The 26,590-nt window shown below is 42.3% G+C and overlaps 2 protein-coding genes across 4 annotated transcripts in view; one reads left to right on the plus strand and one right to left on the minus strand.

Moving 5' to 3' along the window:
* stk10 (serine/threonine kinase 10) overlaps window positions 1–2,509 on the plus strand; it is a 69,189-nt gene extending 66,680 nt beyond the window's left edge. The window contains exon 20 of the mRNA XM_083778892.1: window positions 39–2,509. Within this exon, the coding sequence (XP_083635018.1) occupies window positions 39–179 (141 nt within the window). The 3' untranslated portion in view covers window positions 180–2,509. The remainder of the gene's footprint in view (window positions 1–38) is intronic.
* Window positions 2,510–6,903: 4,394 nt separating this feature from the next.
* The window catches only part of sh3pxd2b (SH3 and PX domains 2B), a 71,354-nt gene continuing 51,667 nt past the window's right edge, over window positions 6,904–26,590 (minus strand). The window contains exons 6-15 of one of the 3 annotated variants that reach the window (XM_083777514.1): window positions 24,472–24,497; window positions 23,117–23,152; window positions 19,795–19,926; window positions 19,258–19,359; window positions 18,344–18,427; window positions 13,894–14,011; window positions 11,821–12,026; window positions 10,892–10,938; window positions 9,556–9,681; window positions 6,904–9,386 (exon numbers count right to left, since the gene is read on the minus strand). In XM_083777514.1, the coding sequence (XP_083633640.1) occupies window positions 7,803–9,386; window positions 9,556–9,681; window positions 10,892–10,938; window positions 11,821–12,026; window positions 13,894–14,011; window positions 18,344–18,427; window positions 19,258–19,359; window positions 19,795–19,926; window positions 23,117–23,152; window positions 24,472–24,497 (2,461 nt within the window). In that variant the 3' untranslated portion in view covers window positions 6,904–7,802. The remainder of the gene's footprint in view (window positions 9,387–9,555; window positions 9,682–10,891; window positions 10,939–11,820; window positions 12,027–13,893; window positions 14,012–18,343; window positions 18,428–19,257; window positions 19,360–19,794; window positions 19,927–23,116; window positions 23,153–24,471; window positions 24,498–26,590) is intronic. The other 2 variants (XM_083777515.1, XM_083777516.1) reach the window with 2 other exon arrangements.

The following is a 26,590-nucleotide window of genomic DNA, read 5'->3' on the forward strand; positions in this document are numbered from 1 at the left end:
TGACAGCCTAGCCTTGTTTCTTGTCTCCCTGTCTTCAGGCCCTTGAGGAGGAGTTGAACCAGAAGAAGCGAGACCAGGAGAAGTTCTTTAAGATGAGCGAGGACTCGGAGTGTCCCAACCCCAGCTCCCCCAACAAACTCACCAAGTTCCTGCCTTACGCCGACTCCTCCACCACGTAAAACAGTCCCCGCTCTAGACCTTGGCCAATATCGGCGTGACGCCCCATCAGGACCAAAGTACTTGCACGTGCACGCACACACACAAACGCACGCGCGTACATGCACACCTACTACACATGAAAGCCTACTGCTGCCTGCCGCATGCCTGCCGCGTAAAGCCTAATTCATGCTCCATCCCATGCCAGTATCGCACACTGGAAATGAAAAGTGAAACGTCAGACCCTTTTTGAGGTTGGCTGTTTTCGCAGTGCGACTCTGTCCTGCAGCAGAGCGTGAGGCTCAACTTTCTTTTACCTTGTTGGTTAGGGCAGAATACTTATCCCTCCTTTATTTTCCTTTAACCGTTATTAGATATTTATGTTTTAATTCAAGTTTTAGATATTTACTTTAACAGAAGGCAAAAAAAGTGTTGTGTTATGAATATGTGACATCTTCATATAGCATCTGCTCTCGTGTTGCCCGTGTACTAGTATTTTTGATTTATTTTCTCTTTTGAGTATGACATTTACCAGTCAAACATGAGGCAGTGAGAGAGGCCCAAGGGCCTAATTCAAACTGGTTCATGCCAAAAATTGCTTTAAGTTTTACTTCCGCTTAAAAATTGGTGGCCCCCTAACATGTGTTCCAAGGAGTCTTTAGGTGTATGTGTGTGTGGTTGGTTGGTGGGTGGATGGTGGTATGAAATTGTTTCCAAAGACGGAAGCCTAATGCATAATGTGTATAGTTGTATACCGTACTCGCGTCGTGTTTTAGAAGTCATGATGCGTCATGAAGTTCTGTTGAGTTGGACCCGGCAACTGAGCACTTTTTCTTTATCCCACAATGTTATCTTCCTCTTCCAAAGATTGTTATACTGAAAAACACACGACTCAAAAATGAACTTTCTGTTCGAAATTTGTCTTCATGTGCCTTTTTTTTGTTTTAAGTTCAACATTTTGTGCTTTGAATCTGATGCATTCATTCACTTGCCAAATTCTATTTTATATATATTTTTTAAATAATTTAGTCTTTATTTTTTTTGAATCAGCTTGGATTGGAGGGATATTTTATGTATGTAAAATTCAGCTTCAACACAATTAATCTATGATTGAAAGTAACCCCTAGGCTTTGAAGGATTTGCATATTTAGTTTGATATCTTATTTTGAAATGGGGTGGGGTCACGGGGTGAGAGTTCTATCCAAAGCTTAAATTAGAATTAATTTCATATTGTTTGAATATATATATATATATATTTAAATTTATACATTATCTTTTTTGAGCGGTATGGTTAACAAACTAGGGAAGACTAATAGTGTTTCATGTGAAGTGTTACTATTATGTCTAATATATCTTTTTTGTTGTAATTTTACTGTAAAAGTTATTTCTTTCACACTGGATGGGAACTGATCAAGCCAAAGCAAAATACTGTTCTTTTTGAAGGATCTTAGCAATCATAGGAATTAAATAAAAAGTTCATCAAATGTGTATATGTTTATATTAAACTGTCTGCTAGCCAAAGTGCAATATTATGTTATTGTTCAGTTCTAAGAGGCTTATTATATTATATTTTGCTGACCAAACTGTGCCTTCCCTAGCACTGAGAGAGGGGGGGGGGGGGGGGGCTGTGCGTGTGCGATGAGGGTTTCGTTTCTGAAATGCTAAAATATATATTTGTTCTCTTACTTGAAATTAATCACCCAATGGTTAAACTATGATCTATAGCTGATTCCATCCACAGAAATGTCAGTAACTGATGAGTGGCTTAGATTAGCTACTTCTGTCAGGAATACAACAGTCTCGACTGGGATGTTCACACCAAGCACTATAACTATCACCATTGTCTTCTTTATAGTTGTGGTGTGGAGACAAACTATTTGTAATGAAACCGTGTGGTTTTTTTTTTAAGGCAGTGCACCATTTTGTTTTGTTTTGTATGCTACAAATCTTCAATTTAAACTGAAACTAAAGCACAGCTTAAGGCCTTGCTAGTTGCTACCTTTCCTAGAGGGGGTGGTGGTATTATTATGTTTTTGAAGACCCATTTGACCTGTAGATTGAAGACTGGTCATAATCAGGTACTGCTAAATATACATTCTCTCTCTCTCTCTCTCTCTCTCTCTATCTATCTATCTATCTCTCTCTCTCTCTCTCTCTCTCTCTCTCCATCTCTTGCATTCATTAGTTTTGTGTAATTTGGTTGTAAAGTTTTTGCCACGTTTGGTGGCTACGTCATGTCTTCCTCGTTCAGTTTACATTGCATTATTTGAATGGAGGGGGGTGTGCATGTGAATGAGACTGTCCAGCACAAGGAACCACTGTTGTAAATACAATTAATAAAAAGTTATTTTCTAATTTCTATCCTAAGGGTTTTTTTCTGTGTGTGTCATCAGTTGTTAAATATTCCCTACTACAGTACTATAGCGTGCCGTTTGTCACCATTTTTGAGGATTTAAAAAAAAGACGAATCCCGAAAAAACTGTCCATGGTCTCAGACGGCATACTGTATATAGCCATACCTAGTGTCATCGCTATAGTCATCGCTATAGTTATTAGATCAGTTATCACTATTTATCTTCTTCAAAATAAGAACTAAATAATGCCCCAACTCTTTAGGCATAATTCTGATGGGTAGAGCGGCCCGCAAGGTTGCCAGTTCGAACCCGGGCTCCCCCAGAGTTAGTGTTTACGTGTCCTTGAGCAAGACACTGAACCCCTAATTGCTCCTGATGTGCTGGTTGGTGCCTTGCATGGTTTCCGCTGCCATTGTTGCATTGTTGTGTGAATGTGTGTGTGAATGGGTGGGCGGTGGTGGCCTAAGGGTTAGAGGAGCGCCCTTGTTGCCGAAAGGTTGCCGGTCCGGTCGGGAAGTGATTGTCATCACTCACCCAATACCGCTGAAGTGCCCTTGAGCAAGGCACTGAACCCCCAACTGCTCCAGTGGAGCTGCTTTGTGGCCAACAGTATAAGACTGAGGTTGTACTGGTCAGCTCCCAGGTTTTATTGTGTGCATGTGTCTGTCTGTGTGTCTCTATGTGCAGGGCGTTGCTGAAAATCAGCACTTGTGCTCACCTACTACCCTGGGTAAATAAAGGATTAAAAATTATATATATATATATATATATGGCAGTTGGCAGCACACACGATGGGGCCCTCACGACTCACTGTTTGTGTTGTGTTTGTATAAAAGAAAATCCTCAAAACGTGGAAAAAATGTAAATGTTTATTCACTTTATATGAAAGTAAAGGAAGAATCAGAAGAAAGTACATGAGTAAAAAAACAAAACACATATAGTACTCAAAGTTTTCCAAAAACAGTCCACATACCTTACCTGCCCCAACTTTGCCTTAATAAGCATTATGCAAATAAGTCAATAAACATACAGATTGTAAATCTGTAAACGAAAAAGAAAACAAGGGGCAAATTAAAACCAGTTTTTTTGGAGTTGGTGGAGGTTGTTACAAAATTATAGCAACTGGGGGGCAGAAAATAAATCTTTGATCAGTAACACCCAGCCTTGTCGATAACCCACTGAAGACATCGCTATTTTCTTATTCCAATTTCCATAAATATTATAAATGTGGAGGGTGAAAAACGAAATGTCGTCTCTGTCAGGTGTAAACCTCACACAGGATGTCCAAAACTGTTACTTTTCTGGATTCAAATTCAAAAGTACAAGTTTAACACAAAAGGTCAGAATATGGAGATAGGAGGTTTCCACATGGAATGTGTGTCCCAATTCTTCACTCCTCTAAATGCTTAAAGCATTTCTGCACTGGTGGAGTATTCAAAGTATATTCAACCACAGTACTTCAAGCCAAAGTATAAATACTCCTGATTAAATGGTGACTACTACTAAGTGAAGTTTGCTCTGTCAAATTTGTACTTGTGTTTAAGTAATGGTGTGCTTGCTTTATAGTATGTATGTATGTATTACAAAGTGCATGCTTTTAAAAGAATAAATAAAAAGTAAACATTTCAAAGTAAAGTTTATTTTTTTTGGAAGTTATGTATTTATTACACCATTAAAAACATGTAATATTAAAATGTCCAACTTTCCAAAAATATCTGCTAATAGTGAAAATAGACAATCCAGAATTCTACATGTTCACAACCTGTCACATTGCGATGCATTGTGAGCTCGCAGATCAGCTATTTTCAATATATTTGAAACGGGGCTTACAGTAAGTGGTCAATGAATAGTACTTTTCCCATCCTAGAAATGTAGTGGAGTCAAAAGTACAATATTTGTCTTTGACATGCACTGGAGTGATATTCAAAAATGCAAATACTCAAGCACAAGACACTGAAAAATGTTACTTAAGTACTGTATTAAAGTCAATCGTCTCTGTCAGATGGAAACCTCACATGTCCAAAACGGTTACTTATCAGGATTCAAATAAAGTATCAAAGTGCCACGACTTTCGAGCTTGTGGATCTGCTGCTTTTGTGTGACGCTGTAGTATTTTATTAAGAGGATAATGTACGACAGTAGGGCATTCATTTACGAAAAAACACAAAGTTAGAATTATATGGATCGATAAGAGGTTGTACTTTGTTGCCGTCCACCACTGGATTTCTGAACAATGCACAAAGTGCGTTTATGAACTACGAAGTCTCTTGGGGGAGACACAACGTCTCCAGTAAGCATTTTCCATTCAAACTTTCTTCCTGTACCTTCTTTTTCCCCCATAATACCATCATCACAACACAATAAAACATAGTGGATGGGCCATTGGAGGAAAGTCACAACGATTATGATTGGAATCTCACATTACTGTACAATTAACAGCTATTTTGCTATAATGACCATGCTTGAGACCAGTCAAGCCTTAATGTAAAATATATATATATTTTTATACATTGGTCATATTTTGCTGTCATCAGAGCACCAAAATTCGGTTTGTAAAAAGCAGACTGTACACTTACAATACTGTAAATCATTGCACAAATCACCATGGCTCTCCCATATCTTACACCGAGGTTAGATGTCCGTTAGTTAGAGTAGGCATGCAAATGTGCAAATTAAGATGATCGTGATTCGATAAGGAGTGCGTGAGCTTTGTGAAGGTCAAATGTGTTTGACAGCAAATGTTTCTTACAATCCCTCCTTTTTGCGTTAGTGTTTTTCTAATCTACTAGTGCAGTGGCTCTCAAACGTTGCCATGTCAAGGGCCTGGCTGCAGACCCCCCCATCTGACAATATTTTGTGCCATAGCCCACACCATTTGTGTTGCTAAAATATCTTCGAAAATATTCTATATTTTACAAGATTAATCTACTGTACATCCTCACAATGCATCGCAGCACTTTGTGAGCTTGTAGATTGGCTATTTTAGAATGGTATAGCCATATATGCTAAAGTGATTAACCCATTTAGGCCTGACGTCGAAATAAAAAAAAAGTCTTCTAAATCCTGACAGTTTTCTGAAATAACTCACGTTTCTAGGCCTATAACACTATATCAATATTCCATGTCAAGGACTCCAAAATCTTTATGTAATTGGCCGCCGACCCCCCCATCTCAAAATGTGTTGTTCCAGGGGCACCCCCCAGGAGCAAAGATTTGAGTTAAAATCGGTCGCTCTGAAAGAATATTCCACGGTTTGAGCCACATTTTCACGATTTTGAAAGCTCGCTATGAGCTTGTAGATCTGCTATTTTTTAATAGTTAAAGTTTTAAATAATGCTCAAAACACCAATGAAGTGATTTTGGAAGTATATGGAGTCATGTCAGGGACGCCACGTTGAGAAGCACTGCATTAGTGAATGCCTCTGAGTAAATGTGGCTAAACGAAAGAACGGCTCCGTTAAAGGGACACCTTTTTGCAAAAGAATATATGTCAATGACGTTTAGAAGCTTTAGAACACTTTCCTGGGGGTCTTTATGTGTGTAATATGTGGTTTTAGATATTTTAGATTGTAGCAGTGAGCCCGGTGTCTCTGATGTCATGGACACTGGGCTCACTTCCTTCCTGGACTACATGCTGTCTCACTAAGACAGCTCTCCCCCTATCCACAAAGAATGATGGGAATTGTAGTCCAGGAAGGTAGTGAGACCAGTGTCCAGTGTCCATGACATCCATGTCCATGTCCATGTGCTCACTGCTACAATCTAAAATATCTAAAACCACATATTACACACATAAAGACCCCCAGGAAAGTGTTCTAAAGCTTCTAAACGTCATTAACATGTATTTTTATGCAAAAAGGGTGAAGTGTCCCTTTAAATCCTTCCACACTGCAAGCACATGCATGCACACATGAATCTCATAAAAACAGCAACCTCAACAGCAATGACAGGAATGGTGCACATCTGCTAAAAAAATCACTGCGACATTATACATTTTAAGAATAGTAAAAAAAAACAACAACAACATTGTGACGACATGAAAATACCAGTAAAAATGTTTGCTCATTATATCAGCACTACAGTCGCGATTCTGTTCGTGAAAATGTTCTCAAATCCCCCCCCCCACCCCTCCCCGTTTATTATACTGACATGAATGCAAATATTCATTTCTAATGTGAGCATTATTTAGGATCCAAAACGGACAATCACAATTGCATATCTAAGCATTGAAGCGGTTTGCATATTATTACATTGAGGCACGTTATCATAGAAGGCGTGGGCGTAGATAAGACTCTGCTGCTCGAGGCTTTTACTAAATGCATGTAAAACTTTGTTCGGACGGCAGGGCAAAATAGCAGATCTACAAGCTCGTAGCGCGGCGCGCTATGAGCTTGTAGATCTGCTATTTTGGCTTCTCGAATGTGATCTTCAGTACCGAGTCGACTGCTCACACTTGACACGTGCAAGTGATCGGACCCAATTTTAAGTGTTCAGACATGGTCGACATATCTGCATTGGTTGCTATGGTAACAACATAACGACATAGTATGTGTGTGTAATGCTCATCGTCTCTGTCGGGTATAAACCTTGTGTGTTCAGGGTTAAAAAAAACGGCAACAGCTGAAAACGCATTGCTTAATAGTGCAGCGTTTCAAGCTTGCAGATCTGCTACTTTTGAGGTTTTGTGTGACGCTGTAGTGTGGTCAAGTAGGTTGTTAATTTATGAATGAAAACAAAACCCACAAAAAGTTAAAATATGGAGATATGGGGTTTCTGCCTGACACGATGCACTATTAGGTTGGCTATTGAATGTCCAATCTGAGACAAATCTTCATGGTGGTTGCAATTTATACCACCTATGAATGGTGGTTCTAATCTGATTTGCAAAAAAGTTGTTTTTTTATTTATTTATTTATCGACGTTTAATTGTGTATTTGCTGTTCAGAGCGGATAGGCCAACAATCCAATTTGGGCTGCCAGTCGGAGCGTGCCTAAATGACGTGGGCTTTGAGTAACATAATGGCACAAAAAGTTGATGAAAACAAACAACTTTTTTGTTGTTTAACGTAAACATTACAAAAACAAAACAAAACAAAACAGTGATATTGCTGGTTCATACACTCTACAATACTATAAAAATGGAATGTAACAAAAATGCCTCAATTAAAAAAAGGGTACCTACAAAAAAAAAATTAAATACAAAATAGCGATTCTTTTTTTTTAATAATCCTTTTTTCTATTTTAAAAATTTTAAGGGCTACAACACCGTTGCGAAGACGTTCCGGCGTGTACCTAGGGTTTCTTACTCAGGTAATTGGAGGGGATCCAGCCCTCCATGTCTCGTCCCCCTACATTTTTACAGAACCACCAGCCACTGCTGTTCTTCTCCATCACCTCGAACACGGTGCCGGTCTTGAAGCTGGACGAAGGCTCGTCGCCTTCGAAGTCTGCCACCGCCAGGTACAGCTCGTCCTTACTGGACTCCTTGATCAGCGGCGGGAGCTTGTCCCTGGGAGGCCCCGGCTTGTTGTCGCTCTTCGGCTGCGGCTTGGGAGGGACGGGGAGTGGAGCTTTACCGACCCGGGGCTCCTCCTTCTCCCTGTCCTTTATAGGCGGGGGCAGTGCGAAGGCTTTGGGTTTCGGGGGAGGGGGTCTGCTGAGCGGGGGCGGTGTGGGCTTGGTGGGTGCGGCGTCCTCTTTTAGAACCGGCGGCGGCGGAAGCTTGGTCTCGGTCGGGCTGGACACCGGGTCCGTCTTCTTGGGAGGGGGAGGTCTCTTTGGGATCATAGCCGGGGGTCTTTGCGGGGGCTCCTTGTTGTGGGGAGGCACCGCTGGCTTCGGGGCAGAGTTGTCGTGACCGTTGAGCTGTTTCGGGGGAAGCCGTGGCTCGTCTGCCGTCTTGTTGCCGTTGTTGAGGAATGGGATGTGGACGGGGGGAGAGCTGGGAGGTGATCTGGGCCGGGAGTTATTGGCCGCTGGGGACATGTTGTCGCTCTGGTGGTTCGCTTCCGCGGCTTCCGCCGGCTTCGAAGGCCTCAGCTTGCTCCTCAGGTTGGTGATGTCTAGTTTGTTCTCGGCGGGGGGGTCCGGTTTGGCAGCCGGGACGGGTTTGGGCCGGAGCATGGGTTTGGGCTTCATGAACACGGCAGGCGCTGCTGCGGCCGCCTCTGGTTTATCCTCGGACTGGTCGGGTTTGGGCTTCGGCGGCTGCTTGGGCACGGGCTTCAGGTTGAACTTCTTCACCTCTTTGGCGGAGACCTTGTGGCCACACTCGAGACCCATCTCGTTCTTCAGGTGCAGAGCCTTGTTCTTGTCGTCCTTCTTGGGCTCCGGCGGTTTCTCGGGTTTGAACGGGGCCACCTTCGGGGGCAGCAGTGGCACGATGACCGCCGGAGCCGGTGGCTTGGGAGGCAACGGTTTGGAGGGATCGGGTCTCGAGGGTTTCTCCGCCACGTCCACGTCTACGATGCTCTTGTTGATGGATTCCCTACGAGGAGGCAGAGCCGGTTTCTCCTCCACCGCCACCGGAGGGGCAGACGGAGCGGGAGGCAAGGGCCCCGAGAAAGCAGGGGGGGGACCCTTATTACTGGCGCTGGCCTTCCAGTCTCTTAGCTTGGGCCGGGCGGAGGATGACTCTGACGACGGCTCGTCTGGCAAAGGCTTAGACCAGTTGTCGTCGGTGGTCGCCGAGACGCCGGACGAAGTGTTGCCGTCGTCCAGCCGAAGCTTCTCCATCTCATTGGGCAGGGGGGCCAGGAAGTTGGGTCGCAGGGCGCTGCTGGTCTTCTTGTATTTGTCGATGAAAGTGACAGGGGCCCAGCCCTCCTTGTCCTCTATCTGGATGTACCACCAGCCGCTCGAATTCTTCTCAATCACCTGTGGCAACCATATTATATTAGTTAGCCATAAATAGTGATAATATAAAATATTAAGTCTTTTTCAATTATCTAAAAAAATGAATAAATAAATCTTTGATATTTTGAGATAAAAACCCAGACCTGTGTGGAGGCTCATTAATGTCAGGGGGGAAAAACAGCATTGTCACCTCTACTTTAACTCCAGCCTGGAAGCTGATCCCATCAGGGATTGTGGTCTGGAAGTCTGCTATGGTGTAGAACTCCTCCTCAACCTGGGGAGGGACCGGTGGCTTGGGCAGGTTCACACCGCGTGGCTATATGGGGTGGGGGAAGGAGATATATAGAAATATGAAGGAGGGAGTGAGACATAGAGCACCGAAGTCCTGACGTCACTGTCAGTAGAGGGCGTCAGTCCCCAGGTTCATGTATTTTTTATTTGCATTGAAATCCCCATAGGGGGATTTTAGATCTCTTCATATAATAACTGCGTTTGAAAAATAAACCAATCATCCCGGCCTTTTCACTCGTATGGATATGAAGCATCGACTGAAGGTGGAAATGTACAAATATACCCAAAGAGTAACAAAATAAGCATTAGAAATGAGTCAAACAACCCAGAGACTACATTTCCGGGTAGGCTGGTGGCTGCATCTGCCCGTCGCAGAAACTGAATGTTAATTACGTTTATCTTTTACGCAAAACACAGAGAGAATGAAAGGTAGCTACAACTGTGCTGTAGTGGAGGGGGTCTAAGAGAGGGTCTATAATGGAAAATATTAATGTCCGTTCAGGGTGAAGTGTTTTTGTTTTTATGTTTATTTTTTGGGGCTTTCGCCTTTATTTAATATTTTTTACGGAGGGACAGACAGTAGGCTGACAGGAAATGGGGGGATGACATGCAGTAAAGGCCGTGGGGATCGGGAGTCAAACCCGCGGCACACTGCCAGACTGGATTACCAGCCAAGGTGCCTGGACCGCTGAGCCACGGCCCAGGCCGAGTGTTGAGAATTTATTAGGAAGAATCCGGCATAGCCAGAAGCATAGCCAGAAGTGTCGGAACATCCGTCAGATGTCCCCCGGAAACGATATTTTTTGACCACACACAACACAGATTTGTAACGTGTCAACGTAATTTCCTACTTCCGCCAAAATCTCGCTATTTCCGCCAAATTTCAGCAATGCACTCTACAGCGTACAGGGGTGTACTTGTACATCAAGCTGCCTCACGCTACAGAAACAGGAGATAGGCTCCTGCCCTATGGGCCTCATGGCTCGGCATGGCTACTTACTCTACAGCGTAGGTCTTGCCCAGCGTGGGATGACAAACAAATAGTTACACAAGTACACATTTGCTGACTGAGTGATAGTGAGTCAGGTCAGCTGCTAGATTGACAGCTGTAGTTCAGTTAGAATGGGCACATTGGTGCTGTGCAAAGTGTTCTAAAATATCCATTACAGGTCAGACAGGACCAATGTTGTCTAATCTAATGGAGGACAGCTAATGAATGTTCCATCAGTACTCACGATGGTGAGATCCCTGCGCGGTGGAAGCCTTTGTCTTAATCCTGCTTCTGTGGAAGGAAAGGATAGCTGTTAAATTATGAAGACACTCTCTGTCCACTGCTTTCTTAGCACTCAGCAGTTCCTCAACCACACGGTTTCATGGTGTTTATTCTGTATAAATGGCTTTGGAGCTGTTCATGGCTTGTGGTGAATGACATTAGCAAGACAGTTTGAATCATTGCCGTCTTGAATTCATCTTTGAATGAATTAATTGAATTTCTAGCTCTTATCGTTAGGAATTTACAATACATTCTTCATATTGGAAACAAAGACTGCAAGTCCTGCTCCTTCCTGAAAGCACGTACGTACGGTCTAGCTTGGTGTAGTCGAGGTGAATTAAATTAAGCCGTCATAAACAGTCATTATTTAACGGAGGTATGCTAGTGGTTCCAGAGCTCCAAAAAGATTGAGAACCACTGATCTATTCCTTCCTATCCCACGGTTACCCTTATTCCGTTCTCTTAACCTTCCATATTAAACTCATGTTAACTGACACTATGCGACACATATGCAAATGATTGTATGAGCACATTTCCTAATAATGATGCCTCAACCAGGTAATCCGGTTATCTTTCCTTTCTTGAGATTCCTCCTTTTCCGTGGAAGTTCTTGGCGTCCGACTTCCCAGTAACTGACAACACCGACTATATTAATTAGTGCACTGTTCCTCAACTAGTGGCCGATAGAAAATATATAATAAATCTTCACTTTCCTACATTGCTAAATGCATGGACAGGGACCACATGCAATACCGTCACGGACCACCAGGTGAAAACCCCAGGAGTAGTGCATCGTGCATTTTGTACAGCAGGCATAAATAGCCTGCATTCAATGATGGTAACGATTCACTGATGAACTGATTTAAATATGCTACCACATCATGCACGTACTGAGTCGCTTGTTGTTATCGGAGAAAGGTGTGAGTTTGTTCTCTCTCGGGCTGTTCTCCCGGTTGTTCTGTTGGTTCTGTCTGGAGAAGCCGGCGTCCAGGTCGTTGGTACTGGCGTGCGTAGCCGCCCCCGCTGACTGTTTCTGGGCCAGGATGTCGGCCTTCTTCAGGTAGGACGCGGGGGCCCAGCCCTCACGGCCCTGGTACCTGGGGGAGAGGAGGAGAAATGTGACACCCAGAGCAGTGTTGTTTTCGTCGACTAAAACTAAGACGAAAGATTTTCGTCGACTACCTATTTCCACTGACAAAAACAAATGGAAACTAAATGAAAACTAAGCTACGATGACTAAAACTAAGACTAAATATACTGACGATTTCGTCGACAAATAAAAACTAGACTAAAATGTCAGGAAGGGACTAGTGGACAAGAGATCCAGTAGAAGTAATTTTACACTTGGTTGCATGCTGAAAATAGCCGATCTACGCGACGCATTGTGAGCTTGTAGTTCGGCTATTTTCAGCAAGTGTAAATACAGCCATTACGACGGCATCATTGGCCCGCCAAAATACATTTTAGTCGACTAAATCAACCGTAGATTTAGTCGACTAAAATCTCATGACATTTAGTCGACTAAAACTAGACTAACACTAAAACATTCCAGGTGAATGAAATGTGACTAAAACAAAGTGAAAACTATTCAAAAGACTATGACTAAAACTAAAATCTAATTTTGCTACCAAAAACGACACTGATCCAGAGCTGCACTGAACACATACAGTAGAATGGAAAGGAACGGTCAAATCAAATGAAGTCCCATATGCCCGCAGTTCTCAAAGTGGGGTCCGTGGACCAACCAGACGTATAGCCAGTGGGTCCGCGAAACAATTCAGAGATTTTATTATTTTATGCTGTATATCATTACAATTATGTTTGTCTAATTGAAAAGTGTGCTGTCAGGTTTTCCCACATTTGAATAGAATGACTAATGGCACATGATTCATATTTTAGTAGTGGTTTTTGTTTACGAATATGAATTTAGATTGAATATATATATATATATATATATTTTTTTTTTAGATATTTTTTTTTTGCGGCTTACGCCTTTTATTGATTTTTTAAGGGACAGATAGTAGGCTGACAGGAAACGGGAGAGAGATGGGGGGATGACATGCGGTAAAGGCCGTGTCGGGTTCGGGAGTCGAACCCGCGGCACACCGCGACTGGATCACCAGTCCGGTGCCCAGACCGTTACGCTACGGCCTGGGCCGATTGAATAGTTTTTTAATACAAATAGTTACAATGCCATCTAAATTGGGTATATAATATATAGTTATCGGTGTTGCGAGGATGAGGGAGTACTAAAGATTCTCCCTCAAAGGGTACCTGAGCCAAAAACGTTTGAGAACCCCTGCCATATACTGTACAATCAAATCAATTAAGTCCCCCACAGCCACACCAATGAAGTCCCATACAGTCAAATCACTAAATCCAATGCAGTCAAATCAATTAAGTATCACAGCAGTTCAACAGTCACATCAATTTAAGTCTCACACAGTTACAATAATTAGCCAATGCAAGACGATTATCTGTATCAGCAAAATGCCCTCACGTCGATTTTGAAAACGCAATTAAAACACACGGCGCACCCACTTAACCACTTAATGTGGCAGCCGATGGGCACGGATCGGCACTGAGTCTGACCACTGTCAGATGAGTGGGTGGTTTTCAAGATTTTCAAGTGGGCCTTGATCCAGAAGGTTGTTGTAAAACTATCCTCCCATATGTAAGCATCGCAGAAGCTGCATATCTTTAGGAGGAACGCCCAGCAAACTGAGAGAATAAACCCAGGGCTCCATCTTGCGCCACCCTTTTTTATCCCTTATCCCTAAACTTATTTGCCATTTTTTTACTATTTTGAAAATCATTTTAAAATTGTTCAACTAGCCGATCTACATCTACATGTTGTGAGCTTGTAGATCAGCAATTTGAAGTATTTTAAAAGGTTTTTTTAAATAGTAAAAAATGGCAAATAAGTTTAGGGATAAGGGGTGCTTTCCTGGAGCCTTCATTTACCTGATCTTCCACCAGCCTTCCAGGTTCTTCTGAATCACCTCTACGATCATGCCTCTCTCCAGGTCGATCTCGTCTTGATCTCTGGCCGAGTACTGGTAGATCACTGTGTACTTCTCCTCTGAGACGGCACAACAACAGATAAATAGCACTGTTTAACATGAGGTTCTGGCATTATGTGTTGACAGATACACATGATGGGGAGGCTGGTTTAGCTATCGTTGCCATCAGGCAGAAACCTCATACTTTAAAATTACCCGAGTTCCAATCGATCCAATGTAGTAAGTATTTATGACAAGCAAAAGCATACAATACTTTTCATTGGTGGACACGCCTAACCACTTTCACTTTTAGTTAAAAAAAAACCCAAAACAGATGATCTACAAGCCCCACAACGCATTGCAATGCTACGTGTTGTGACTTTGTAGATCAGCTATTTTTGTGTGACACACTATGGCAAATATATATATATAGGGCATTCATTTACGAAATATGGAGATACAAGGTTTCTGCCCGACTGTGCTATGTGCGAGCTTATGGCCAGCTGGTCAGGCTGATATGGAGTAAAATGGACATGCTTCTTTTGAAATGCTGGTCAGCCTGTGATGATGATAACTGTTTGGCTGCTATACATTGTAAATTAATAATGGGAGTTTGATAATAGCAATGCTAGCGAGTTAGCTGTATCTCACAAAGCGCCCAGCATCTGTCCTCCATGTGCATCTACTGTATATTATGTATACATTCACAACACTTCAGGGGTACAAATGCAGCACGTGTACTGTACATTGGAAACAGATCAGCAGTCAAGGCACACACAGCATGATTAGATCCAGCTTGATGCTCTCTGTCTCTCCTCTCCTAATACTTGATGTGCTCGCTGTAACCCTACAGATCGAACCGATCGAGATCAGAATCATTGGCCGCTGGCCATTGCACATGTTTTGGTTGACATCTGGGAGGATTTGAGCTATCACAGTAATAGCTAGAGTAAGAAAAACAGGCCCAGGCCGTAGCGTAACGGTCTGGGCACCGGACTGGTAATCCAGTCGCAGTGTGCCGCGGGTTCGACTCCCGGACCCGACACGGCCTTTACTGCATGTCATCCCCCCATCTCTCTCCCGTTTCCTGTCAGCCTACTGTCTGTCCCTTCAAAAATCAATAAAAGGCGTAAGCCGCAAAAAAATATCTTAAAAAAAAAAAAAAAAAAAAAAAAAGTGGAATACTGTATCAGGGGAGGGCAAGAGATTTTTACCCTTACAGTCAATAACTAGAAAATTCGCAATTTAAAAAAATCGCAGAGTGTGGTTGCCGCAGTGGCTTATTATGCCCCTCCCACTAATATTGCCAGCCAATTACAATTTCAAGTCACACCTTAGATCATGCGTAAGTAATTCGGAGGGGATTTAACCGCCAAAATTCATGTTTTTGCGACAAACGGTTACATTTCTCGCATTTGCGGCGCCCCCTATGGATGAAAATGGAATTGCTTTTAGAACTTGGTTGATTGAACCACCCCGGACATGTGATTGAAATTTGGGATGGATTGGACATTCCGTTCGTGATTTATGGCATTTTTGTGATATAGGCCCCTTCTACTAACTTCGGAAGACGATTACGGCCGAACGATACGCACTACCAAAATTCTGCAGTTGGTGTTTTAATCGGATAGGTCCAGAGATCATGTGTGCCGATTTCTGTGAGATTTGGACAAAATCTGTAGGAGGAAAAGCAAAAAGTGTGTTTTGGACAAAATTCAAAATGGCGGAAAATCTATCATCTACCTATATGGGGAGATGCGTCATGACCCAAGGAATCCAGAATCCATCAAGACTTATAAGCCAAAAGGTAAAGTGGGCTGTTATAGCGCCACCATGAGGCCGACCGATAAAAATTTAATGTTAAATAATTTTCGGGATAATGTTGAATTTATCCTCCAAGTTTTGTAACTATAGTGATTACAGTCTCCGAGGAACAAATACTTGAATGTGAATTTCTGCCTTTTCCCATTCATGTCAATGGGGAAATTTAATTCACTAATAAATTCATATCAATTAAACTATACAACATTTCTCTTAACAAAATACAAGCACACGATTCCCGATTTTTCCGGTCAATTTGACATATGGCTCAAGTGCGTACAGCGTACAGTGTGGGAGGTATAAAGCGTCAAAATAAAGACTACTCCAGTGAAATAATAAAGTTTTACAGTTTTACTAGTTACTTTGGGCAACCACACTAATTAAACAACCAAAAATAAACTGAAACAAACAAACAAACAAGTAAATGGAAAAAAATATCTAATAATATGAATAAAAGAGGCAATATAAATTCTGGAAAAAAGATAATAATGCAAACATAATTTAGAGGACTTTTAAAATACTGAAGCTTTCAATTCTTTATTTTTCTCAGGTCACTGTCGACTGGAAACGTTTGCTGTTATTATGAACGAATATCTATCCTTCCATATGCTGCGTGGACATTGCATGTTATATGTCTCATGGTGTCTCTTCCAGAACTCATTGTCATGTTGTGTCATCTCATCTCTGTAGCTGTGGTTGAAAAGCCTAGTACTACTAAACGGGTAACACAGTTGGACCATTGATATGCTCCTACGGCCCATCCTGTGTTAATTCACGCTGCACCACGGCCCTGATATGATTTGTTGGGGTTCACAACACATTCTTCAGAAACTTTATCCACGTATGATAACAGCATCCTAAGGTTAGCAAAGGAATGTCACCTCTAATACTAAGCATGTGTTGTATGCAGAATATACCTTCAGGAAGGAGATATGGGTACCACTACCAGCATACAATAAGGTCAGACTAAAGAGGTCCTTTGTCCACCAGTCGACATTGAGGCTTAATCAGGAGTTGTAGTAGCCACAGGGTAATCTAAGTGGTGGATATTACTTTGTCTTCATGTCTTTATGTATGTAAATTGTCTTGTTCTTTGTGTTATGTCAAATGTGTGTATATGTGTTCTGCATACTTGGCTCGCAAGACACATTTCAGTGTGAACTGACAATAAAGTACTATATCATATCATATCATATCATTCAAACCAGCAAACCTGTCCCATCAGTAAATGGACAGTAGATATATTTTTTAAATTGCTACAAAATGCCCACAATCTTAAAGCTATGGTTGGCTGGGGTGGACAGTAATGAAGTACATTTACTAAGTATTTTAAAAGCAATTACTCCAGCACTCAAGTACAAATTAGACGGAGCAAACTTGTAGTTTAGTAACATTTGACCAGGAGCAAGTACCGGGATTATATACTTTGTCCACCGCCAATCGTTGAATAACCCTGCTGTACATGCACGTGCAACAAAAACAGACCGTCCATAAATATTCACAGGATGAAATTAAAATATTAAATAAGTTAAATAGAGCTATGGTTTCATGACTAGTCGCTTGCGCGTTAAAGGAGAATTCCATACTAAAAGGCTTTCTTACCTTTCTTTTTTTTTTTTTAAGATATTTTTTTGCGGCTTACGCCTTTATTGATTTTTTTTTTAAGGGATAGAAAGTAGGCTGACAGGAAACGGGAGAGAGATGGGGGGATGACATGCGGTAAAGGCCGTGTCGGGTCCGGGAGTCGAACCCGCGGCACACCGCGACTGGATCACCAGTCCGGTGCCCAGACCGTTACGCTACGGCCTGGGCCTTTCTTACCTTTCTTTGTAGTTGTTACGTCCCCACCAAAGAGGTCCAGGTGTTATTTTGTGCAAAAGCTCCTTATTGGCTATTTCCCCTACCATAAGCACTAAATTAATTGCATTGGATTGAATGGGGCTATGGGGTGTTGTGCTAATTCGCTCTTTTTTTTTTGGTGTATATATCCTCTCTTAATAATGTAAATAATATCCCAAGCGGCACACTTTACTACTTATTTGGATGGAAATAAGCAAATTACCACAACACCCCATAGCTCCATTCAATTCCCATTCAATTCAATGCAATTCATTGAGGGCTTATGGTAGGGGAAATAGCCAATAAGGAGTTTTTGCACAAAAAAACACCTGGACCTCTTTGGTGGGGACGTAACGACTACAAAGAAAGGTAAGAAAGCCTTCTAGCATGGAATTCTCCTTTAATACAATGTGAAAGATTCAATGCACCACTCAAGATATGTGACCAGCGAGAGGTCTATCGATCCTTTCAGTAAAGTCATGAGCAGAGCAGTATTCTGAAAAACAAAGTCCATTCTGCATGCAAGGGGTTTTTAGTTCAGTGGTTCTCAAAGTTGGGCCCATAATACCCAGCGACGCTCAGGGATCCTTGAGGGGATTCCAAATGGACCATTTACAGGTCTGTAACTCTCAATGAGAACCACCGGTTTGGCTCACAGGCTCAGGTCATGCAACAAGACATGCGTGGTTACAAATGCAGGCACGCATTCACACAGAACAGAAAACGGGAAGAAGAAAGGCGTGCTGTCACACCTTGCCCAAAACCTGTGCCGAACAGATCCCCTAAAGTTCTGCGACGACCCACGTGCCTCGGTAGCGACCAGAACCTCCGAGGCACTGGTGGCGCGGCACAGTGGGCGGAGCAGGAAGTCGTCAAACAGGGAGTGAACCATTACATGTATTGATATATTGATGATCATGAATTGTGACTGTTACCCTGTATTACATTTATCATTTATATATTCCTTAAAATACGTCATTTTCGTCATGCCACGTGACCTTCGTCAAGGTCTAAGTTTGTGCCTATAACTGTGGCCCTGCACTGAAAGTGTACAATTTCATCAGCACTGAATAAAACATTGAATTACGTATACCCTTGATGTGTTTTGTTTTTGTTTTTTTTACTCGTGTAGAGATTTAAAAGGTTATGATAGTTCGCTTAGTGATTACAGATTAACCAGAAGGTGACAGGTTTGATCCCTGCAAGAGCCAATATGTCCATTAATAGGCACGTGTCCCATCCCATTAAAGCAAGCCAACACACTGGATACTCCAGTATCCAGCCAGCACACTCACGCTAGCTATGTAGGCCACAGGGGGAAAAAAGCATAAGCTGAATTCTTAAGATCCAAGAGAAGATTTCAGGCATTTTGTTGCCTGCTTCGTCGGGTCCCAAACTGAGTCATTTTGTATTAGTATTTTAAAAACGGTTTAAACAGTTCATACATAAATAGCTGATCTGCTATTTTGACTGCTTTTGTACGATACTCTTGTATGATGAAGTAGGGCATTATTTTACAAAAGCTAAAATATGGAGAGATACAGTAGCTTTCTACTTGACTTTCAACTTTCTACTTAACAATGGCTTCCTAAAGGCATCTAAAAAAAACCTTTTCAGAAGTCCTTGCGATGAATAATAATAAATAAGCCAGAAACTTGTGACAAACCTTCTTCCCCGGGTAGAGAGAAATCATCTGGGTCATCCTGAGCCTCCAAGCAGGTGGCAGGAACCCAGCCCTGGGCGTCCTCTGAGCTCACGAACCACCAACCTGAGGACAGCAAACCAAGAGGACACACAAGCAAAGGACAGTCCTTTTATGAACCCATTCTGACCTGAGATCAGATTAAAAAAATTGTCTTCTAGATCCTGACAGTTTTCTGAAAATGCTGTTGTTCTTCAGTCAGTGGTTCTTCGATTTTTCAAAAATAGCAGACCTACAAGCTCGAGCTAGTAGATCTGCTATTTTTCAATAGCTAAAGCATAACATAATGCTAACACCAAAAGGGGTTCCCGCCCAAAATGGGTTAAACTCGACGATGCTTCTGATCTGAACATGTATTCTTCTATTGCTAGTTTGACCACTTCAAACCTTAGAATGACTAATAACCGAAATGCTTCCATAGAGCTATGACTCCACAAATGACTGAAACGAGTGGTGTTGGACTGAGAACTTGAATCCACGTGCATTGGCCTTTAATAATACCTGACTCGTTCTTCTCGATGACCTCCACCACCTGGCCAGCGTGCAGGCCGATCTCGGAGCTCTCCTGCTTCTCGTAGTCTGTGACCGCCACGTACTGTTCCAGGAGGAGAGGATCCGCTGACGTGGAGTCTCCTGTTGTCACCATACAGCAAAGACCAGAGCACACAGTCAACCTTTCTGGGCTTTAACGTGGGCTTTTCGTCCCCGGGCCTGGATCTCAATATTGTAAAGAAAAGGCCTCCGACTCCCTGTCAAAAGTCCTACTGCAACACTATAGAGCGTCGCAGTCCCGCCCCCTACCATGGCCCAGGAAATGATTCTCCGTTCATTTTCCTCATAGACATTTCAGAAAGTATTTATTTGAAGACGTTTAACGCCGCGGACAAAGCCAACTCTTGTCGTGACAAACACAATTTTTCGGGCCAAACAAAGAATTAGAAAGTAGAAAAAAAACGGCAGGTTACAACCCTTTTTTTGTTGTTTTTGTCCAAAATATTGTGTGTGTTGTCATGATTTGTCACGGCTTGAGTTGGCTTCGTACGACGCTTAAAAGGTCTTTAAATAAATACTTTTTGAAATGTCTATGGGAAAAATGCATTGTGATTCATTTCCTGGGCCAGGCGTCGTCATGAAAGGGGGCGGGACTGCGACGCTCTATTGTGGATAGTGCTTGCTGCAATGGTGGGGGGGGGATGACTGTATGAGAATAATGACTGTCAAAATAGATTTACATCAGCACAGCGATCGCAGGGCAACTCAGGCGAGTTTAACGCTCGCTTATGTACGGTAAAAATATGTACTGTGTTTTAAATAGGCCGGCAGGGATGTTACAATGCCTTCTGAGAGGTGAAACACATTAGGGAAGTGTAAGCCTAAGGGATAGATATTACACTTTCAAACGTGTTTGGGGGTAATTGTAACTTAAAAGACAGTTATTATGTTGCTTGATTCAACATTTCGATATTTTATATCCATTAATGTGACTCTTTTTGATACAGAGACAGTCATGTTTTCTCAACTCGCTGTTTTCTGCAAGACATTACTCTATAACATGAAAACATGAAAATTAAAAAAAGAAAATCAATGACTTAGCCTCAGTCAGAAGCGGTCACATTTCATTAGACCTTCCTAATATTTGATAAAAATGGATATCAAATATCTAAATAATGAATCAAGCAACTTAAAAAGAAACCTGTCTGGGGGTCCTCACAAAAGCCAAGTTAAAATGACTCCAAACAAAACATTTTGTGAACAGTGAAATATCCCCTTATGTCAGAATTTCACCTGCTGTCCTGACAACAGAACGATAGGATTAAGGGCCTTATCCACAGCATTGAGATTCAGCGAGCAGACGACACAGGAAAGCATTGGCATGAAGCATGATTGAAGAAAATGGTGAGCAGAAAGAAAGGAATGGATGGATAGTCTATTGGAAGTGGATGGCAGGTGTTAGGAAAGAGGACAGGAAATGAAAAGAAAACAAAAAAAAAGGTTATGTCAATCATCAATATGGCTGTGACATCAGAATAGAGGACAAACCAGCACCCATATAGAGCCCACCACCACTAATGTTAGCACCAAGCTATGTTAGCTAGCAATACAAAACGATAACAATTAACCACTTACACAAGTTAAACCCCTGACGTCTTAGAGAACTGGACATGAGTTACAACTGTACTTTGAATGTCTTTACACCAAAAATAGCCGATCTACAAGCTCAAAATGTGTCTATACGTTCTACTTTTGGCTAATGTTCCCCCCAGAATATGGACGCTGGGGTTCAACAATCCGGAAACTAAACTAATGTAAGCGCTGATTGACACTGAAGATTATAGAAGATGACGTCTTGCAGATTTCTCTACGTGTGAATATTACTAAACATTCTCCCTTGATTGCCATTCTACTGAGGGATTTCATAATACAAATTAAAAAGAAGAGGGGAAAAAAATCAACAGAGGGACGTGTTAACCCAAAGGACACTAAAACAGCATGAGTATTAAATATCACATTGCTGCTTCAGGTCGAAATGGGCATAAAGCTTAAAGATACTGAAGAACCCGTTTGGTGAAGGTCGAGCTGGTGGGGACTGAAAAGGGGAGGAGTCGGTGGTCCAAGCCATAAAGCATCACTCAAGAGGTAGTGATGGATTAATGGTCCACCATCACTCAGCTGCATGGGCCGCAGCACACAGTGACATCACCACACCTGTGTTATACTTCTCAACAATTTTGGCAGGGGACCCCAGGAAATGCTTTGGCCATGTCTCGCGACCCCCCTCCCCCCTTCCCAATATAAATTGACCGCTAACAATAACCTTAATAATAGAGAAGATAAATTATAAATAAACACTGAAACCAGATATAATCATTAAAGGTAGTATAGACAAAATGTAAGCCTAAATTCGAAATATATGTATATTTATATATTTAGCCTTTTTTCCCCTCTATTGTGCTGGGGTGTTTTCCTGCAGAAAGACACTTCCCTCTGGCTGTAATTTGGTTTTGTTTCAATGTTCATGTTGACATTTCACTGTTTATGTTGACGTTCATCCCTTGGCAGGGACGCCTCTGTCTGCCTCTGAACGTCAACATAAACATTGGAACAAAACCAAAGTACAGCCAGAGGGACGTGTCTTTCTGCAGAAAAACCACCCAGCACAATTATATAGTGGCTTAGGGAAAAAAGGCTAAATATATACATATATTTTGAATTTAGGCTTGAATGTTGTCTATACTACCTTTAAGGAAGGTTTATGCATGTACAACTTCATTTTCCAGCCATTCAGTTATTTTTTTAATAATCTGGGGACCCCCCAAAATAATTTGGCGACCCCCAGGTTGAGAACCCGTGCTACATAGGACATCTCAGTGGGGACCTCCAGGGGTACTTGGGGGGTGATAATAGTTAGGAACCAAACCAAATGGTTCTTTACGCGGCTGTAACTCCACCAGTGTAAATTGATGTACTGTAGTACAGTATGTACTGCAAAGTCAAACGGACTCTTCTGCGTGTCTGTTAAGAAAATCACACCCGTGTGAACTGAGTGGTGCAACATTTTGGGGTCGGGAGGGGGCGGGGGTCCCGAGACACTGCCAAAGCATCTCCGGGGGTCCCCGGCCAAAAACGTTGAGAACCCCTGGCTTAACGTACCACAGCAAGCCACCCAAGACTTCCACAGAGCTACGTCTAACCTGCCCAGGCCAGGGGAGGAGGGTGGGGGATGAAGGGGGAGGGAGGGTGGGGGCTGGGGGTCTGGCCGCTAGCAACCCAGGGGTCTCACACACACAGCATGAGGGCCAAATGCATGACAGTCTGTTACTACCTCGCTTTAGGAAAGAAGTCGCTCTCTCCACAAGGCCTGATGGGAGGGGGGAAAAAATGAATGGAGAAGAGAAGAAGTGAAAAGAAAAGAAACAAACTAAATGAACATGGGTGAAACTTAAGGATGTTAGACGAATAGAGTAGGCAGGCAGAATAAAAACATGAAGGAAACTGTTTGAAACCACAGGAACTGCATGGGGAGGTTTTTGGTTCCTGTGTTGCTGGTGTCAAGGTCTCAGTCAGCATCACCATCATAACATCAACGCAAATCAAAAAGGTTTGAGAGAATGTCTTTTTAATTGTGATATGTTATTTAATTTAGTTACACAACAATGCAAAAAGTGTATTTATTTATTTGGCTTTCCCATTCCGTTTTATATGAATGAGTACATTATGCAATGTCACCACTAGATGGGGACAAAGTGAACCTTTTTGAGAGGTTGACAGAGCCCTTGTGTACAACTATGCCTATGGCCCAAATATAAACTTCAAAAGCTTTTTTTTATAGACTGCCTTAGCCTACTTAAATGTCAAAAGGAGAATGCAGGACACACAATCTGTGTTTGTGATGTGCTGGGGCAACAGCAAAAGCTGAAACTAGAATAGAACAATGTGCCATATGCCACCGATATATATTTAATAACCCAATATTTTGACATGGAGTTCATCTTCAGGACACGATGTATACTTCATGGTGCCAAATCTGGGTATCACACCTTAGTTCAAAGCCATGAATGCCTTTTGGACAATCACAACAGTGGTACCAATTTTTTTTTAAATTCTCTAGTATCTGTGGGGTTCAGATTTAGAAAAAAGTCCCTGCCCACCACAACCAGCTTGGTCGGGCATCTAGTCGAACACAATTGGCCTGTGTTCGGTGAGGGAAGCCGGGCGAAGCGGGTGAGATTGGCCATTGCATGATGTACTCCTCCGGGCTGACCCCTGTCAGCGGGGAGTGTTGGGCGGGAGGAGTGGGACGAAGGCTCTACAATACATCCTCCCGGTGGGGGCTCCTCACTGGCAGGTGAGTCAGTAGGATACAAAAAAAAATGGGTGTGGGGCCGAAACGACTAAATAAAAAGGGTGAAAAAAGAAAGAAAATATGCACCGAGTTGGTACTCCAGGCATGTTAAAATGCCTACATATGGTGATGCCTATACCACCGTTCTCTGAATAGATTACTAGTATTACTAGTACATTGAACAGCAATTTACTTAATAGCACGTCTCAGTGTCTTTCTCTTCAGCACTTAACCTTTTATTTCAAAGACAAACTACAATTGTGAGCCTCGGCAATCACCATCCCCCCCCCCCCATATTAAGTTTAAACACATAAACACAACACAACAGCTCTTACCTGATTTCTTCTTTCCAATCGGTTCACTGGGAAAGAGAGAAAATGACCACATTGACATTATAAATTAAATCTGCAGAGCTGAAGAAAATGTTCCATCCTGACCTGAAAAACGTCAGTGACCTACAGTAACTGTGAACATTTACTCATAGTAATGTATTTCTGCCGTAGTCTTGTACAGTACATGTTAGGGCACTCACTGTCAAATATAAATAATGGAGAGACTCTTGGACAGTAAAGTCCTCTGAAGAGTGCACAAATGTGACTACATTTGACTGAGGGACTGCCATTGGATTTTTTTGAATTTTCGTTTTTTTATGTCATATGAAAGCAGGGAATCATAGCTTCAAATTGACATATTGGTTGTTCAGTTTGGCCCACCAGTTTTGGAGATATGGCTTATAGAGTAATGTCTTGCAGAAAACAGCGAGATGAGAAAACCTTACATTTACATTACACCTAGCTACATGTTTGGGCATTTATTTCATATTTACATGTCGATTTCAGCTCTGACACTTATTTCAGACATGCTCTAGTATGCGATGGCAGTCTCTCAGTCAAATCTGGTCACAAATGTACACTGGCATTTTACTGTGTGGTTATATAGCCAGGCACTTAAAGGCACTTAAGATGATGGTAGGTAATAGTTAGCCGCATGTGTAAGATCTATTACACATTCAATGATACAATGCAAATTAGTTATGGGCTGATTGTGTTCTTTCTCTCTGTCCCTCTCACGCACGCATGCGCACACACACACACACACACACACACACACACACACACACACACACACACACACACACACACACACACACACACACACACACACACACACACACACACACACACACACACACACACACACACACACACACACAAACACACACACACACACACACACACACACACACACACCTCAAATAGCATGCATGGACAGGATAGATAACTGCTCTCTGAAATTGAGTCTGCTGTTAAATGGGTGATCCAGCATCTGCCGTGTCTGGTTTGGACATTAACGAGACAAACGCTCCATCAGCTCCGAGCAGCCGCCAGGAGCTGATTCAATGTCCAGACGCAAAAAAGAAGCCATGACGGCTAATGTAAGGCATTTCGCTCCTTCAATTACAATAGTGCACATACAGTACAGGCAGTATAGCCTGCATATCAGTCTCTCTCTGCTCATTTTTCTCTCTAACTCTATCCCTTTTCCACATCTTATGCATTCCTTCCCTACCGTAAACCACTTAAACCCCAGCATCTGTATCGTGGGGGAAGCTTTAGCAGAGAATAGCCGATCGACAAGCTCACAATATGTTGCAGCGCGAAAGCTTTCCCCACAATAAACAGAAAACACACTGTCATAATATAGCCCTGAAGGACAAGTGGTTGAAAGCTCCTTAAGCACCGGGGTGTGAAAATAATAATAATGAGACTACTACGGTATTCGTTTGGTGATGCCTCATTCGTAAATCTGGATGCTTTTATTCACGGTGAAAGGCACGCTGACTGGCGCGCTCAACGTTATATTTTAGTTAATGGAGCCTGAGTGTACAGAGAGGCCGCCTGGGAATCTGAAGGTCACTGGTTTGATTCTCGGCTCTCACACAGAAAGGTACCTGAGAAATATACACTGTGACACTGCCACATAAATGTGTGAAGAAATGTATTTCGGTGTTAAAAGAGGAAAAAAAGAAACATAACATACTGGTTAAAATATGGTCAAAATATGTTGAATATTTAACCTAAATGTAGTATACATTTGTTTGTGTAGTTGGCCATGGCCATGCATTTCTGTTGGTCCACTTATAGGGGGTGCTGTGGGGAAAAAGCAGCATATGGTTGAATATTTCCAGGAAGTGAGGTACCAGGAACATCTATAAAAGTACAGGAAGTGAGGCCGCATGGGCCTTCAAAAGAGTGTTTGGTGATGGTTTGTCAAAGAGACTGTTCTAAGCCCAATACTAAACCACAAGCAGAAAGAGATTGTTCTAAGCCCAATACTAAACCAGAAGAGTGTTTGGTGATGGTTTGTCAAAGAGATTGTTCTAAGCCCAATACTAAACCAGAAGCAGAAATTGATAATCCACAGATTAGTGGGGCTGGAAAACTTTGAGATCTG

Source organism: Protomyctophum parallelum (assembly GCF_964188405.1).
Source record: "Protomyctophum parallelum genome assembly, chromosome: 1".
Taxonomy (NCBI): Eukaryota; Metazoa; Chordata; class Actinopteri; order Myctophiformes; family Myctophidae; genus Protomyctophum; species Protomyctophum parallelum.